At 48.6% G+C, this 18,052-nt stretch overlaps 1 protein-coding gene across 1 annotated transcript in view; it reads right to left on the bottom strand.

The window, feature by feature from the left end:
* The window catches only part of CTIF (CBP80/20-dependent translation initiation factor), a 118,069-nt gene that overhangs the window by 12,510 nt on the left and 87,507 nt on the right, over window positions 1-18,052 (bottom strand). Inside the window, exons 8-9 of the mRNA XM_009996563.1 lie at window positions 15,337-15,636; window positions 2,713-2,868 (exon numbers count right to left, since the gene is read on the bottom strand). Of these exons, the coding sequence (XP_009994865.1) occupies window positions 2,713-2,868; window positions 15,337-15,636 (456 nt within the window). The remainder of the gene's footprint in view (window positions 1-2,712; window positions 2,869-15,336; window positions 15,637-18,052) is intronic.

The raw sequence follows: 18,052 nt of genomic DNA, 5'->3' as shown, positions 1-18,052 counted from the left end.
CCCCAACCCCCCCCAGCCTGTCTCCAGAGCAGAGCTGCTCCAGCCCTCTCATCATCTCCGGGGCCTCCTCTGGACTCACTCCAGGAGCTCCTTGTCCTTCCTGTGTTGAGGGCTCCAGAACTGGACACAGTACTCCAGGTGGTCCATTAGCCAGGAACTCCCTGAAGCTCCAAGGGAAGATTACAAGGAAAATTATTTTATTTCTATTTATCTTTTTGTCTTTGCATTTCTTTTCCCAAGCTCCCCAGATGTGATGGCTGCAAGTCTTCTGGTTCTCATCTCCAAAGGAGCTCTCCTCTGCTCACCATACAAATCCCTCCTCACCCCTGACCATCTTCAATGCCAGTCTCTGGGCTGGGCTTGGACATCCCATTTCCTTTCTCCAACTTAAACTACATGCTAGTCCAAGCAGAAAAAATATGTTTTGACCTAAAGCACCACTCAACCTCACCATGCTCCATCAAACCATTTTAACATGAGCTGGACCCACCTTTCACTTCTCTTGGCAAGTCATCCCAACATCGATCCCACCAGACCTTGCTGCGAAGACACTCTCCACCTGCACAAATCTCACCCCAAACCCTCTGAATGGTTCTGGAAATTAAACTTCTGGATCCGTTAGGGATCCAACTCCTGGGAGAGGCAGTCACCATGTCAGGCATGGTGGTAGACCCTTCCTTCTCCCCTCACCATGCAGTGGGCACAAAGGAGGATGCAGTGATTGGTGTGGGCCATGTTTGTGCCAAGGGGCACAGCCACTCCCTTGGCTCCCAAAATGCTGCTTGGGTGAGGCAGAAGTTCTGATCCAGATTTCCTTTGCCATGATCCAACATCCATTCCCGTGGCTGACATCAAAAGGCAGTGGTCTGCCTGCTTCCCCAGGGAGGGTGATGAAGGTTGGTTCCACCAACCAGCAACCCTCCAGCATTTATCACTCCAGCCTCACCTGAAATGAACTTCTCTCTTGATTTTTTATTTTTTATTTTTAACCCAGCCCACAAAACCACCACATGGCTCAATAAATAACACTAGTGTCACCACCCCATGCCACAGCCATGTCCCCAGCTCCTCCTCACAGGGTCATGCAGAACCAATGTCCTTGTTGCCATCCTCGCTTCCTCCCACCCGGCCCCACTCCACAGCTAACGATGGTGTTAATAAGCTCTTCATAGAATCCCAGACTGGTTTGGGTTGGAAGGGACCTTAAAGATGATCCAGTTACAACCCCCCTGCATGGGCAGGGACACCTCCCACAAGACCAGGTTGCTCCAAGCCCCATCCAACCTGCTCTTCAACACTGCCAGGGATGGGGCAGCCACAGCTTCTCTGTTGCTCCAAGCCCCATACAACTTGCCCTTAAATACTTCCAGGGATGGGGCAGCCACAACTTCTCTAGGCAACCTGTTCCACCCTCACACTAAAGAATATCCTCCTAATGTCTAATGTAAATCTTCTCTCTTCCAGTTTTAATCCATTCCCCCTTGTCCTCTCACTCCCTGCCCTTGACCAAAGTCCCTCCCCAGCTTTCCTGGAGCCCCTTCAGGCACTGAAAGGTGCTCTAAAGTCTCCCTGGAGCCTTCTCTTCTCCAGGCTGAATACCCCAACTCTCCCAGTCTGTCTCCAGAGAAGAGGTGCTCCAGCTCTCTGATCATCTCCATGGCCTCCTCTGGACTCTCTCCAGGAGCTCCATGTCCTTCTTATGTTGGGGACTCCAGAACTGGACACAGGGCTCTACGTAGGGTTTCATAAGAGCAGAGTAGGGGGAAAAAATCCCCTCCTTCAACCTAGGCCATGCTTCATTTGATGCAAGTGAGGACACCATTGGCTTTCTGAGCTGCAATTGCACATTTCCAGCTCAAGTTGAGCTTCTTATCCAGCATCACTCCGAAGTCCTTCTCTTCAAGGCTGTTCTCAATCCATTCTCCAACCAATCTGTATTTGTGCTTGGGATTGCCCTGACTCAAGTGCAGGACCTTGCACTTGGCCTTGTTTAACTTCATGCAGTTTGCACAGACCCACCTGGAGAGGTCCCTCTGGATGACCTCCCTTTGATCACACCACACAGCTTAGTGTCATCAGCAAACCTGCTGAGGGTGCACTCAGTCCCACCATCCATGTCACTGACCAAGTTGTTCTCCTGCTCTACTGAACATGGACACTTGACTTGCCTATTCATCCTCACTGAGGTTTCTGCCACCACCCCAAACCATGGGCAGCTCAGGAGTTCAGCCTCTGAAATGAGCCCATCAGGAGATCAGAATCCAAAATGTCCCCAGTGCTGGTTGCAAGGCTGGGTTTCTGCTGCACAAGGTGGGGAGTACAGAGATATAGGACCTCATCTCTCTCCCTTTTTCCTCCCCTTTATCTCTCATCTCTTTAGGTGGCTTCACTAGCAAGTGAAGAAGCTTTTTAAGCTCCTTCAAGGGGGATTTTTGCAATGTTGGGATCTTCAAACCCTTGGGGAAAGGGTTAGTGCTTGGAGCACGTGCTTTTAATTAACAGAAACACATATGTAGGAAGAGCCAAGCATCTCTGCAGACATGGGTACTTTTGGGGTGAGAAGTGTTGATGGGGGCAAAGTGAACCTCTAGGAACCACGAAAAGAACATCTACAGATCATGGGCACCTCAGCACTGCAACACAATTGCTTGCAGGTGGGGGTGGACCTTCTTTCTCTGCAGGTGGAGAAGGACAAAGTCTGCAGGCACTTACCTCCCTGAGGCAGGTATAGATGGGGCAGACGAGGACTCGGAAGGGCTCCCCAGTGCTGCTCCTCATGGTGCCAAAGACTTCACAGAGGAAGGTGATGAAGCCCAACCAACGCTCCACGTCCCCCTGCTGCAGCTCCTCCCGCATGGTGAAATCCTTCTGCAAGAGGGACAGAGGGGACATCAGCAAAGCCACATGGCCATGGGAGAGGCAACGGGATGTCTAGAGGGAGAATGAGGAGGAAACTGAAACTCAGGGTGGTGGGGGAGGAAGACAGAGCAACTCTTTAGTAAGAGGGGGAAGATGACTCAAGGCATGCGAGGTGGTTGGAGTTTCAACACAGTGAAGCCACCAGAAAGCAGGTGCTGTGGAAACATCACCAAGTCCTGCAATAACTGTCATGGCTTGTCCCCATGTCCTGCCCTCTCTCTCGGACTCTTTTCCACATGCACAACTGAGATCAAACCAAAGCAGCAACAAGAGGTTAAACAAAATGCAAAGAATGCTGGTGGCCATGCTGGGTTTGGTGGTCCAGTTGGACCTGCCCCTTCATTATCTTCAGCAGATCAAGTGTTCACCTAGGGGCATCCTAATGGTCTGGCTGCTCCATGGGGTCTCACAAAATTAAAGCAGAGACTGGGCCCCTGTTCAACCAGAAGATCAGGACAGCCTGGGCTTGGCATTAAAAGGTCACCTTGCTCCTGAGCTGATGGTTGCCATGACCAAGGATTATCTGCATGATGTTGATGCATGGAGCACCATAAGGAAGAAGGGGGCAGGGAGATGGCTGCCTCCCCATCAGTCTTCTAACTGGGAAGAAGGAAAAAAAAAGGGGTTTGCCTGAAGGCAGGATATGAAAAAGGACGTGTGTGTGGGGAGTGTGTGGCATAGAGCAAGGAGCAAACCTGGGAAGCAAATAAAGACCTTTCTTGAGGATGGCACGAGAGAGTGCATTGTCCTCAGAGCCAAGAGGGTGTCCCTGAGCTTCTTGCAAGATGTCCCACGTGACTTTGCTTGTCTGTCTCTATAGTGACCTTTCCTTGGTCTTAAAACTCAGTAGGCACTCAGTGGGGGAGAAATTAAAGGAGAGGACAAGTTCCTTCTCAACGCCGTGTGTTTCCCAGCGCCAGTTGCACAACAGTTGAAATCCAGCAACTAAATAAATTCCCCTCTATCTTTTTCATCTCAGTTTATTCCTACTGCCCAAGGCAAAGGGCTTTGCTGCTGCTGTGAATGCCCCGACCAGCAGCTACACCCTGCCAAGCTAGGGAGATACAAAAGCCACCACACCAAAGTTGACTCTCATGCCCCGGCCAACACACGGGAGATCTTTCTTTTTGAAACCAAAGGTAAGTAAAGCAGCTGCTGCAGAGACCCAGGCAACATCCCCATGATTATTTTCCTGACACAACCATATGCAGAAGATCCAAGAGAAGAGTTAGTTCTATGTTTCATTATAACAGGAAAGAAAAAACCCCCAATCGATTTAATTTGCATATGCAGGAGAAAGACTCGTAGAAGATGCGAGGCGGTTATTCACCCAACGGTGATGACTAAGCCCTCCCTACACCCATCCCAGTTGCCCAACTGTGTCTGAGACTCCCCAGTCAACCTGCAGCCAAATCCTGTCAGGTCTTTTCAGACTCTCCAGGGTAGTTTGCAGAGTTCATCCTGTCATTATCCAGTCAGTCCCAGGGTGGTGGTGGAGGAGAGAGTTATTTGCCAGCTCAGGTTATCACCCCAGGGTTATCTAATTACTTGTTCTGGAGTTTTGACTTGAATTTTATTTAACAACAACAAAAAATGTTGGAGAGAAAAGACCTCCTGGCCACTGAGAAATGAAAAAAACAAGGAAGAGCATCCAGTGTCTCTTGTCTGCACCAATAGGACCTCCAGCTTCACCCACCCATAGGGTCACCCACCAGTCACCTCTGCCCTGAGACAAAAAGCACCCATTGAACCCCAAGCTCTTCCTTGGTGCCCCAAGACCTCTTCATGGCCCTGGCACTGAGCTGTCTCCTGCATCTCATGTGCATCTCCAACCTCCAGGCCATCCTGCCCCTCCCAGGCTGGATGTCCCCTCCATCCTGCCCATGAAAGGTGCACAGTGATGCACCCGGGGAACTGAGCCATGTTTGGGGATCCTTGGGGCACACTGGGAAATTCCTAACAGCTTGGGATAACTCCAGATGACTGGAGAAAGTATAGAAACCACTGCAGGAAACTCTCCTCCTTCCCCTTCCTGCTTTCAAGACATGACCCTACTCTGCAGCTTTGCAAAAGACAAAACTGACTCTTCAATGTTTTCTCTTAAATAAAATATTTTCTATAAAAAAAAACAACCCACCAAACCAACTGACCAAAATATTTCCACAAATCAACCAGCAAACCAAACTAGACTCATCAGGCATGGGATGAGAGCTGGGCAGGAAGGGATGCCACCACCCAGCACCCTCTTTTCTTCATCCTACAGCACCCAGTGGGTGATGCCACCCAGCAGAGACATCAGTGAACACCCTGTGCCCAACTTTGCCGCTGAACAAGAAGATTCTTGCAAAAGGAAAGGGATTGAGGTCCATGTCCAACCCTCCTAAGTCACCAAAAAACCTTGTGCAGACTTTGATGAGTTCCCATGAAGGACAGGAGTAAGGGATGGAATGTGGGATGGATGCAGAGGTCAACATGAACATTTTAAACCAGAACATGAAACCACAGTGGGAATAATTTTGTGCCCTTTGCAGCCTCAGGCCAAATTTCACTGGTACCCATGGAGCAACTTTTTGGGAGCAAAAGGAGATCATTGAAATGTACTCTGCAAAAGTGGAGGTCCAACAAAGTATTAAAAGCACCTTCTCAGATGTGGGAATTACATTTTTTGGACCATGCCTGCCTGCTGCCAAGAGCTGGACTTGCCAGGAGCTGAACCTCCATGGCAGCTGGACTTGCACCACCAGGGTTCTCCTTCAGCATCCTGAGATGCACATCTGCTCTGGCCCCACAGGGTGGTGCTACACCAATGTCATGGTGAGCAGGAAGAAGGTGGCACAGGGAGCTTTGTCCTTACATTTGGCCTTCAGACAGCAGGTTTGGCCATGCATGCACAGATGGACAAGCCAACATGAATGCCATCCATGCAGAGATGTCCCACCTCCCTTGAGGTGCAGATGTTTGAGGAGGCCACTACTGTCATCTAGGTAATTCAGTCAATGGAGTTATGGGTTTGTGATTCATCTGGCCACATGTCAGCTGTGCTGTCAGTAGGACCTGCAACCCATCACACTGGGCATGGAGAACATGGAGAGCAACTCAATCACTTCTCCAAAAGCTTTGCAACCAAAATGGATGAGGCAGACCAAGAGTGTGGAAGAGCTGAAGAGCCGCCCAGCACTGAAGAGAAGCTCAGAACAAAACCCATGTCCCACATGCCTAGGGCACATCTGATGGAGCCATGCCCTGACCTGCAGCCTTCCACACCACCTGTGAAAAGCCTTGAGGAGGCTTGAGAAGCATGGCTGGGTCACTGCCCTGCCCAGTGAATTTGCTCTGGAAATGCCTCATGGAGTTCTGTAAAAATAACCTGGGGATTGGCTTCCCACCATGCTTAGGTCAGGACAGTGAGCAAATGATCTTTCATCACTTTGGCTGTATTTTTAAACACAAATTGCATTACTAATTTGGGGGTGCCCTGGCTTGTAGATAATCTGGGTGACCTTCCTTCAGAGCCTACAGCCTGTATTTATACCAGGTAGAGCTGACCTCCTTTCTCTGCCCCATTTGGGAGAAGGGTTCATTGGGAAATCATGTGGCAAGTGGAAGGACCTCTAAAGAGGTCTCATATAGATGTTTGGTGCATGAACCTGAAGGCTAAGCATGATCACCAGGTTGGGCTTCTCCATGTGTGGTGGGTAGGTGAGGGTAGCCTGTGTTCATGCATGGGACAGATGGGCTCAGCCAACCCTTTGACATCTTCTGCTGCACCCTTTCTAAGATGGGATAAAGCTCCTGCTAGAAATGGATATAGACAATGCCTTTATCTTGGACCTCTCCACACCTGCACCCAAGTGAAAGTCCACTCCTCATCTTGGTGTAGGCAGAACTCATAGAATAATGGAATCCCAGACTGGTTTCAGTCGGAAGGGACCTTAAAAAACATCTAGAAAGTGTCTTTTATTGTATCATGCAAAAAAAGTGATGAAAGATTAATGTATTTGCTTTCCTCAGATGCCAATGCTCATGCTCTTGCTTTATATTAATTTTCCTTTTCTTAAAAAAAATGGCATTCATTATTTCTGGCCTTTCATCCAACCATCTGAATGAGGATTTAAGCCTGTCACTGAGCTTCTAGTGAATGAAAGGCCAAAAAAGAAGATCAAACAACATATGAATGAATATTAGTAGATACCAGAGATGAAAATTAAAAATGTCATTGCAATAAGAACACATGATTTACTGTGGCCAGTACAAGGTAAACACAAATCAAAGAGGCAGCACAGAAAGTAATGAAGCAGCTGAACTATGTTTTCAATCCCTGAATTATATCTTAATTGCTGTGACCAGGAGACTGTGATGAGCATCTGCAGAGAAGCATGCAGGAAATACACACCATGAACCAACCAGTGGGATTGAGATGCCACCACAGCCCAAGAAAATGGTGAGAGTCTGACCACTCTCACATGGAAGAATTCCTTCCTCATATCCCATCTCAATCTCCTCTCTTTCAGCTTGAAGCCATTCCTCCTTGCCCTCTCCCTCCCTGCCCTTGTCCCAAGCCCCTCCCCAGCTTTCCTGGAGCCCCTTCAGGCACTGGAAGGTGCTCTAAGGTCTCCCTGGAGCCTTCTCTTCTCCAGGCTGAACACCCCAACTCTCCCAGCCTGTCTCCAGAGCAGAGCTGCTCCAGCCCTCTCATCATCTCCGTGGCCTCCTCTGGACCCACTTCCAGCAGGTCCATGTAGTTCCTCAACTGAGGACTCCAGAGCTCCATTATGCCCAGAGAACTTGGCTTCAAAGCATCAAAGATGAGTGTGTGAAAACGTGGTGGGTGGGACAGCACAGGGGGTCCTGCAGGCAACGGGCCAGATTCATTCACTTTTCCCTTCATCTACCCTCAGGTTGAAGCACAAGTCTGAGGAGGGAACTGGAGGAGTTAACAGCCTTGCCGGCGGAGAAATTGGTGGCACCCAGAGTTTGTGTAAAGTTTCATACCGGGACCCTTGTCTAAATTATTTTGTTCATGGGAGAAAACATTGCAACTGTTTAGTCTGCAGGGAGGTGGTGGCTCTGGCCCAGAACTCAACCTCGCTGAGCAAACATGGGCCTGACAACCCTCTTATCTCCTCTGCCTGCTTCTTCTTTCTCCCACCACCATGGGCCAAACATCCAATGGGCATCAGGTACTGGAGATCCCTGCTGAAATCAGCAGGATCAGAGAAGACAGTGATAGGACAAGGGGTGATGGTTTTAAACTGAGAGAGGGGAGATTCAGGTTGGATATTAGGAAGAAATTCTTCACTCTAAGGGTGGTGAGGAGCTGGAATGGGTTGCCCAGGGAGGTTGTTGATGCCCCATCCCTGGAGGTTTTTAAGGCCAGGTTGGATGAGGTTTGTGCAGCCTGGTCTAGTGGTTGGGTTCCCTGCTCATGGCAGGGGGGTTGGGACTTGATGGCCTTTGAGGTCCCTTCCAACCTTAATGATTCTATGATTCTATGAATCACACCTCTGGGCTCCCTGTGACTGGGGACAAGTGACCACCGAAAGCCAGGACTTGGAGGGGAAGTAGCAGCCTGCTTAAACAATGTTATTTACACAAAAGAGCTCAGGAAATTTTCTCAGGGGCTAATATTTACAAATCTTATGAAGCTGGGGAGCTTCTGCTGTAGCAAATGTGGTATTTTGGCTACTTCTTTATTTTTTTTAAATGGATGTAAAAGAAGGATGAATCTTTTCTGCTCATCCCTGGAAGCACGAAGGTTTGGAGCTCACCCCACCCCCCCCTGGAACATACTCCCAAGCTGCCCATCCATGCTGGAAAAGCTGAGATGACAGGAAAGAGCTGCTGAAAACAACAGGAACCTGCAAAATTCTATGATTCTATGATCCCTCCAAACTTTCCCTCTCTAAGGGGATGCTCATGGTTACCATGGCATGTTGTGAGCATCACCATGAAAGTCCACCGGATGGCATGGGCTGGAATATCAAAGGGATGCACACTTTATTCTTATTACATAATAATAGAATCATGGAACAGTTTTGGCTGGAAAAGGCCTTTCAGATCATCCAGTCCAACCATTCCCCCAGCCCTGCCAAGGCCACCACTGACCCATGGCCCTCAGCACCACATCTACACGGCTTGGAAACCCCTCCAGGAATGGGGACTCCAGCCCTGCCCTGGGCAGCCTGGGGAAGAAATGACATCTATAATGAAGGCAGAAGTGAAGGTTTCACCATAAAAGAAAGTGAGATTGGCCTTTAAACACAAGCTAGAGAATAGTTTTAAAATTGACACCCAGCTCCTCCTACTCATTCTTTGTTAAAGAAAATGAAGAAAGGGAGAAAGAGAGAGAGAAAGAAAAAGAGGAAAGGAGGGAGAGAGAAAGAGAGAGAAGAGAGAGAGAAAGAATGAGAGAAGGAGAGAGAAGAAGAAAGAAAGAAAGAAAGAAAGAAAGAAAGAAAGAAAGAAAGAAAGAAAGAAAGAAAGAAAGAAAGAAAGAAAGAAAGAAAGAAAGAAAGAAAGAAAGAAAGAAAGAAAGAAAGAAAGAAAGAAAGAAAGAAAGAAAGAAAGAAAGAAAGAAAGAAAGAAAGAAAGAAAGAAAGAAAGAAAGAAAGAAAGAAAGAAAGAAAGAAAGAAAGAAAGAAAAAGAAAGAAACCCTCCAGCATTCCCCAAATCCCCACCTTTGGGGTGGCTGCAGCAGCTTGAGTTGGGTTTATGGCAGGTGGTCTGGCAGGAGGGTGCCAGGCTGAGGAACATGCTCCTGCATCCCAGGCTTGGATTTGAACCTGATGCCAATCCAGGCTGGTCTGGGAGGGGATCTCAGTGCTGAAGTGTCTCCCCTGCCTCCAGCAAAGCTTCCTCAGGTATTTCCTCAACCCTCACTCAAGGGATAAATGGACTTGGAGGCTTTTTTTTCCCCCTCTGCCTCTGCTACCAAGGCCCCAGTCACCTGGCGTGGCCCTGAGCATCCTCACCCACCAGCAATGGTTGGGAGCAGCTAGAAGAAGCCCACCCCACAGAGTCTGCTGCCTGGGTCTGGCCCAGAGCAGGCAGTGCAGTCTGCAGTCTCCACCTAGAGCCCAGCAGAGCCTCTGCTCCATGTTGCTTGCTGTGCACAGGTCCCACCACCCAAAGCCCCCAGGGCTCAACTTGGCTGTGTTTTTAGCTGGCAGCAGCTCAGCCAGGGACGCTCCTGACATTGCAGGACCAAGAGGAACCTCTGCTGAGTCCCACCACCACTAGAAGGCCCCCAGAGGTGGCCAGCAGAGGTGATGGGACACCAAATATCAAACCTGAGGTCACACCATGTTCTGAAGCTGGGGCTGGTCCCCACCACAGCCTTGAAGCCCTTCCAGGGAGAAAAGGAGCCAGGAGAACCCACACACAACTTCTTTATGGAGTAAAGGAGGTGATGGCTATTTTTTCACAACACATCTGACCACTACAATATCAGATCTTACCAGCACATTGAATTCAAGTCAAATATTTCTTCTTCAAATCCAAAGCTTTGTTTTTTTACAACTTGGTCCTCCTTCCCATCAATCTCCCAGTTGCCCCATGTCCTGCTACTCAAAGATAAACACCTTCTCTGCACAGAGCTGTGAGTGTGGCTGCATTGGATGGACTCCCCCCCAGTGGGAACAACCCCCTTAGCATCCCCTCTGATGCCCACTGGGATGTTGTGGCCCTATGGCCACCTCCAGCTGCCACTCAACTCCTTGAGGGGCTGTAAGCCCCAAAACCCCCCCTGAGCTTGGGCTGAGGACTGATAGGCAACCCCAGAGCTGATTATTTTTGGATCTGGCTCAGCTATACCAGGCTTGAAGGACTCCTAGTGGTTGTGGAGCAGAGTTCCTGTCCCCAATCTTATACTTAGCAGTGGGAAATGGTTGTCATTTTCTTTTTGCACTCCCTTAAAACACCAGATCTTTGGTTAAAACTCTTTCTGTGCTCTATTTGGGCTGCATCCCCAGCAGCGTGGCCAGCAGGGCCAGGGAGGGGATTGTCCCCTCTGCTCTGCTCTGCTGAGACCCCCCTGCAGGGCTGGGGCCAGGGCTGGGGTCCCCAGCACAAGAAGGACATGGAGCTGCTGGAGAGAGTCCAGAGGAGGCCCCGGAGATGCTGGGAGGGCTGGAGCAGCTCTGCTCTGGAGCCAGGCTGGGAGAGGTGGGGGGTTCAGCCTGGAGAAGAGAAGGCTCCAGGGAGACCTTAGAGCAGCTTCCAGTGCCTGAAGGGGCTCCAGGAAAGCTGGGGAGGGACTTGGGACAAGGGCAGGGAGGGATGGGATGAGGGGGATGGATTAAAAGTGGAAGAGGGGAGATTTAGGTTGGATATTAGGAATTCCATGATTTTTTCACCCTGTGTATATCATTGGGTGTGCAACAGAAAATGCAACAGGGTGTGCATTAAAATGTGCCACAGAGAATGCACTGAGGGTGTGCAGTAGGGAATGCATGCATTAGGGAATGCCATAGGGAATGCTATAGGGTGTGCTGTAGGGAATGCCATAGGGTATGCAACAGGGTATGCATTAGGGTATTCCACAGGGAATGCTATAGGGTGTGCAACAGGGTATTCACTAGTGTCTGCCACAGGGAATGCACTAGGATATGCCATAGGGAATGCTATAGGGTGTGCATTAGGGCATGCCATAGGGAATCATAGGGTATATCCATCGGGGCACGGAACAGGGAACATCAAAAGCCCTTCTCCTGGGCATGGAGGCAGTTCCAAGCCAGGCTGTGCAGCAGGTTCTGCTGCCCCAGTGCAGGGGGGGAGAATGTGCGTTTTGTGGTGGGTTTGGTTTGGGTTTAGGTTGTTGGGGTTTATTATTATTAAAAGAAGGTATCAGCCTTCTGTTTGATGTGCTGTTGGCCACCGTTGCCAAGGGGAGCAGTGTCCAATTACAGCCCCAGTGATGGTCACTCTAATAATACACTTGGCTCTGCATAGCTGGGATGCAGACACTGCTCTGCTATAAAGAGCACGGCCACTTCCATGGAGGAGTAGTCCAACTTATGTTGCATGGGAAGGGTTTGGGGCACGTTGCTTAACTACCCCCTCACTGGAACTAAAAAAAAAAAAAAAGCAGCACCGCAGCCTGGACATGTCACTGAGTGAAACTATGAGCAGGAAAAAAACCTCTTGTGGGAGGCTTGCTAACAACTCATCAAAGGATTCATTGCCACAGGGGTGAAGGAACTATATATGTGTCCACCAATATGTTCTTGCATGTTTCCATCTGCCCAAGCTTCCTGGGAGCAACTTGGCCAGGTCCATCCCAAGAACTTGTGCAGCTCCAAATCCCTCCTTGGACTAAAGACCAAGTCAAACTCCATGACTCAATCAAACCCAAAAGACAAGGACCAAAATGGAAGCATCTCCCTAGCCTGACCCCATGACTCCCCTTTCAGTGTCTCCCTTCCCAAAGGATCTCAGCAGCCAAACTGAAGACTCAGCCAAGATTTGGGACCAAAACACAGAGCAAGGGATGAATTCAGAGTTTTCCCAATAGGTTCTTTCAGAGCCTGAAATGGGGCAACACCAGCATCTGTTTTGGGATCAAAAGAAGCTCCTTGAGGTAAGCTGTCAACATGTGCACCCCTTGAGTACCTGGTCAAAGGCTGAAAATATAAGAGGAGCCAGGTTAAAAAGACAATTTATTCAGTTTATTGCCTGTTTTCTGGGAAAACCTCTTGCTGTTTGCCTTAAGGTCCAGCAGGATATAGGGATGCTGTCTATAGGTACCAGGATGCTGGCTCAGAGGGTTAATTTAGGAGATCCTCTGGTGGCACTGAGCTGTTGCCATCACAGTCCCAAGAAAAAGGGACAAACAAGCCCCTCCAAAACAAGCAGCATCTGCTGGGAGCAGATGTGGGGGAGGGGGGTGAGTGAAAGATCCGGCCCCAGGCGCCAGCAGCACGGGAGGGGGATCAGGCTGATCCCAATTTATCGCGCCCCGGCAGCGTAATTCCCAGCTTGTCAGTGCCTAGCAGGCTGAGCTCCTTATGGCCAGGGATCAGATTAGTCTGAAAGGTGCTAGAGAGGCATAAATCCAGCTCTGGAGCAAGCATTTTACTGGGGTGTTTCTTTTTGTTGTTGTTGTTTTTAAGGAATGGTTAATTATCTAGAAAATACCTGATGGTGGAGGGGCTGGGTTAATGTTTTAGCATCAATTCTATACCAAGATATCATCTTGTTTCTTGTTATCTCAGTATGTTATGGTTAGATATTAGGAGGAAATTCTTTGGTGTGAGGGTGGTGAGAGCCTGGCCCAGGTTGCCCAGGGAAGCTGTGGCTGCCCCATCCCTGGCAGTGTTGAAGGGCAGGTTGGATGGGGCTTGGAGCAGCCTGGGCTGGTGGGAGGTGTCCCTGCCCATGCAGGGGGGTTGGAACTGGGTGATCTTTAACGTCCCTTTCACCCCAAACCAGTCTGGGATTCTATAATATCCACATTATCCCAGAATACCCATATATTATCCAATATCCCACACTGATAATGATACTAAATTATATATTAATACCACCAACCCCTTTATTTCACATCAAGGCAGCTGTGATGAGTCTTCTGTGCTTCACACCCAGGTCTGTCTCCAGACCTGGAGTGTCTGAAGCCTGAACACATCACAAAAATTCCCTGTTTAGGGCTCGACCAAAGTATTTCAGGACTCATGTGAATGCATCCAATTATTTTGGTTGGAAAAAAACTGTGCTTGGAGAAAGTAAAAATCCTTTTACTATCAGAAAGGAAATGTTAAGTTACTTATTTTCACACAGCACTTTGCTTTTGACCTGTAGTGATCTGTCACCTTTTGCCCCACCAGGACATTTTTAGGAGATGGGGCTGAGCAAATCCCTTCTGCACATTTTTCTATGCTCTTGCACATGAACTCAGCCCCCTCCCTCCTCCCCCACCTTTTGTGTTTCATTTCTTCCCAGCTTTCCACAACACACATCATGCTCCCAGCACATTGAGACTGGCTACAAGTTCCTGGAGAGCACTTTGGGACTCTCTGGAGTGATGAGATATATTATTTATCCTACATTCATGCTATCAAGAGTTGAGTATGAAGCCAGTTAATATTGTACGTGACATTGCAAGTAGAAGTCAGTCCACTGGGTTTGTTGGTAGAGGTCAAAATGCTGGGGCAAGAGAAGAACGGAAGTTGGAAGAGTCCTCCTTAACCCAGAAAGACTGGGTCATCCTCAATTTTTGGATAACATCCTGCTTCTCCTTGGCCATCCCTCCTGGACTTCATTTTGGATTTCCTAGCATCCTTCAGCCAAGTGGGAGAAGACACAAGAGTGACCTGGTGTGGGAAGAGGGGGATGCTCGGATGGGTTGGAGCACCCTCCAGCCTCTTGCTGCTAAATCTGGGACTGATGTTGACCCCAATTGATCTCGTCCTGCTTTATAATATTACACTTTGGAAACAAATCAATAGGAAAAAAACAAAACAAACCACCTCCTGGTACTTGTGATGGGCAGATCCATCAGGCTAAAGATTGATTTCCATGATTTCATTTTGCTCCTCATTTCCCTGCTGGCCGTGTCACCCAAACGCCAACTCAGCCCAAACAAGGTACAGGCAGCCAGGTACAGCACCCAAGGGACCACCTCTGACAGGAGCAAGAAGGGTGAAAAGATGTGTCAAAACCTGGGCACCAAACATGCATGGGGAGCACAGAAATGACACAAGAGCTTTGTATGTGCCACAGGTGACAGGTGTGCCACCAGGAATAGTGTCACATGGAAAGGCACATCAAATTAAGGATGGAAATTCATTTCAGCTCTACAAGGCTTCTCTCCAGAGAGGCAGAAATAGGGAGGTCCATGTGACATCCAGAAAGCAACCTTGCCTTTGATGGTGGCACTACAACAGAACATGCTCCCCCACAACAGACTGCAGGCACTTGAGGACAATTCTGTTTCCCCATCACTCACCATCATCAGAGACCAGTTATCAGAGCTGCTGCTTTGTTCTCCTCCCTAACTTTGCTGTAGAGCAATCAACCAGTGCTGTGCACCCCAATAAACAATTCACTCAAAATAATCTGCAATCACATCAATTATTTCAGTCTAGGTTGCAACCAGAAACCAGGAGCAAACCCTTCAACCAGGTGATAGAATCCCAGACATGGTTTGGTTGGAAGGGACATTCAAGATCCTCTAGTTCCAACCCCCCTGCATGGGCAGGGACACCTCCCACCAGACCAGGTTGGGGATGCAACCAACAACCCACTCAAGGCCTGTGACTTGCTATCTCTGGTGTTGGGATGGACTCCAGCCAAAAAAGAGCATCAAAGAGCCTCCAAGTTCACTTCTCTTGCTGCCACAAGCAACTCAACTCCATTTACACACGGGTCCAGTTTGTGAGATGCTCATTTTCTAAACACAGCTCATCCTTTTATCTGATTACCTGCAACATGTTGAGGAGCAGACTCCGAAATTTGGTTCCTTCCACCATGAAAAGGGCCATTTTGTCACAGAGCTTGGCTGCCGTGGAAGCAAAACTGCGGTCTGTCACCGCCTTCTGGTAGATGGTCTTGACTATCTCCCCCAGCATCTCCTCAGAGTTGGTGGAGTTCTGGGCCTCCTCCATGAAGGTGGTGAGCTTGGAGTCGACGTCGCTGCTGTTGTTCCTCATGCTGTTGAGGATTTCAATTAGTTTGTCCATTTTGTTCTTTTCAGGATTGGTGGTTTCCACCGTGACTTCGTCCTGGTCCGTGAAAAGGGAAAGACAAGGCGTCTGTTACACAAGGAAAAAACAAGACAGATCAGCCCTTGTCCTTCCATAGACAGCAAAGGGAGAAGGGGATTGGGGAGACATAGAAACAGACAGAGAAAAATCAAAGCATTAGCAAGAGTCACAATGGTCTCATCTCAGCATTGAAAACCACAAGTGAGTGATTCGTGCCCCAGAAATGTGTTTTTTTCCCTCCCCTATTTCCCACATTATTCAAGCCCAGAGTCCTCTCCCCCTCAGCTCAGGAAGAAGATGTGCTCAAGGGTCCTGAGACAGGATGCCAAGATCTGGCCCTTCCTGACCACCTTGGGCATCTTGGACAGGTTTCTGGGGCTATTTGCAACATGGTCATAATTGACTTTTTTTTTTTTTTTTTTTTGTGTTTCTAGTTTGAAAGTTCATTGATGTTTGCAAAATGCTCAGGTAACAAAGCTATGAAAAGACCTACTTTAAAATCCATATTTCATGAGCTAAACCAAGATCAGAGATGTCACTTGACTGTTAACACTTCTCACTTCATACCATGACCAGATAAATGATGAATTCTTTTTAACACTTAATTATGCATTTGTCCCTTTTCCCTTGGCACAGATCCTGCTTGCTCTGGTTTGCTCCCATCTCCTCCTTCAGCTCCATCTTAAAATGTGCTACTCAATACAAACCTGAAGTATTTTTTTTGGACAACCCCAATGCCAACTGGCAGTTGGAACTGTCCCAAACTCCCATCAGGAGGCCAGTTGTGTTGCCAACCCCCACCTAAGAGTGGGTGCTTATGTGATGTCTTTCTTACAAGACTAAACATTCACTGAGTGGGCACTAAAATGAATATTCTGAAAGTTTCTGCTTTAATGAACATAATAAGAATGTTTTGAAGTATCTTCCTCCCCCATCAAGCCACACACATAAATAGTACATACACGTGCATCCAAAGGTATGTATTTCCAACATGGAATCCCATGGAATCATCTATGTTTGGGTTATTTTTGCTACACATTTTGGAAGTCTCACTGGAGATACCCCCCACAGATGCATTTTCCATCCTGACAAAAGAATCTCAAGAGGCAAAATCTTGAGTTTCATAAGAGGGAAAAGTCATAGAATCATCCTGGTTTGAAGGGACCTTGAAGATCATCAAGTCCAACCATAACCTAAATCCCCCTGCCATGACCTAATTTACCTGTTCACTCACTAAGCATAATATCTACGTTTTGTAAAATACTTCCAGGGATGGTGACTCCACCACGTCCCTGGGCAGCCTGTTCCACTGTCCAAGCACTCTTTGGGTAAAGAAATTCTTTCTAATATGCAGTGTAAAACTCTCCTAGTGCAGCTTCAGGCCATTTCCTCTGTTCCTGCCATTACTCACTTGGGAGAAGAGCCCAACTCCCACCTGCTACAACCTCCTTTTCAGGGAGTTGTAGAGGGCAATGAGGTCTCCCCTCAGTTTCCTCTTCTTCAAACTAAACAAGCCCAGTTCCCTCAGCCTCTCCTCATGGGGCTTGTTCTCCAGACCTTTTACCAGCTTAGTAGCTCCTCTGGACCTGCTCCAGCACCTCCAGATCCTTCTTGCAGTGAGGGGCCCAGAACTGCACACAGGACTTGAGGTGAGGCCTCACCCGTGCTGAGCACAGGGGGAGAATCACATCCCTGCTCCTGCTGGCCACACCATTCCTGATGCAGGCCAGGAGATATCATCTCCAAATTCCTCCAAAATCTGAGCCTGTGTTGTTTCCAAAAAGGCTTTCTCCTCCATCACTTGCATGCAGTGGTTTTGTTATTTCTGGGTTGTTGGAAGGAAGGGGGAAAGAAAAGGGGGTCTCAATTCCTTGCTGGGGTAAAGGGACATCAGCTTTTAAGTAGCTGACTCCAATTGTTCAGCCCTCAAAAGTCAAAGCTCTGTGATAGTGGAGATGAATGGCTTTTTTGTAGACCTCTTTGCAAAGAGCTCTGCAGACCAGGAGGTAGGCAGTTGGGATCAGCCATCAGGGAAGGAGCACCCACACTGCAGCTCATGTGTGCACCAGCCTTCCCCAAGGGCCTTTGCGTGGGTACGGGGAGAGTTTCCAGTCCTTCTTGGAGAAATCAAGCTGGTAGAAACCTGAATCAAGAAGTCAATCTAAGAGTTGTAGCATTGTGTGAATAAAAGGCCTCCTGAAGCAGCACAAGGATATAAGAAGGGATTATGGAGCTCTGGGAGACAGTCCAGAGTAGGGCCACAACGATGCTGGGAGGGCTGGAGCAGCTCTGCTCTGGAGCCAGGCTGGGAGAGTTGGGGTGTTCAGCCTGGAGAAGAGAAGGCTCCAGGGAGACCTTAGAGCAGCTTCCAGTGCCTGAAGGGGCTCCAGGAAAGCTGGGGAGGGACTTGGGACAAGGGCAGGGAGGGAGAGGA

Source organism: Chaetura pelagica, unplaced genomic scaffold, assembly GCF_000747805.2.
Source record: "Chaetura pelagica isolate M959 unplaced genomic scaffold, ChaPel_1.0 scaffold370, whole genome shotgun sequence".
NCBI lineage: Eukaryota > Metazoa > Chordata > Aves > Apodiformes > Apodidae > Chaetura > Chaetura pelagica.
The sequence above is the reverse complement of the archived record's forward strand: the minus strand, read 5'-3'. Positions and strand labels throughout refer to the sequence as shown.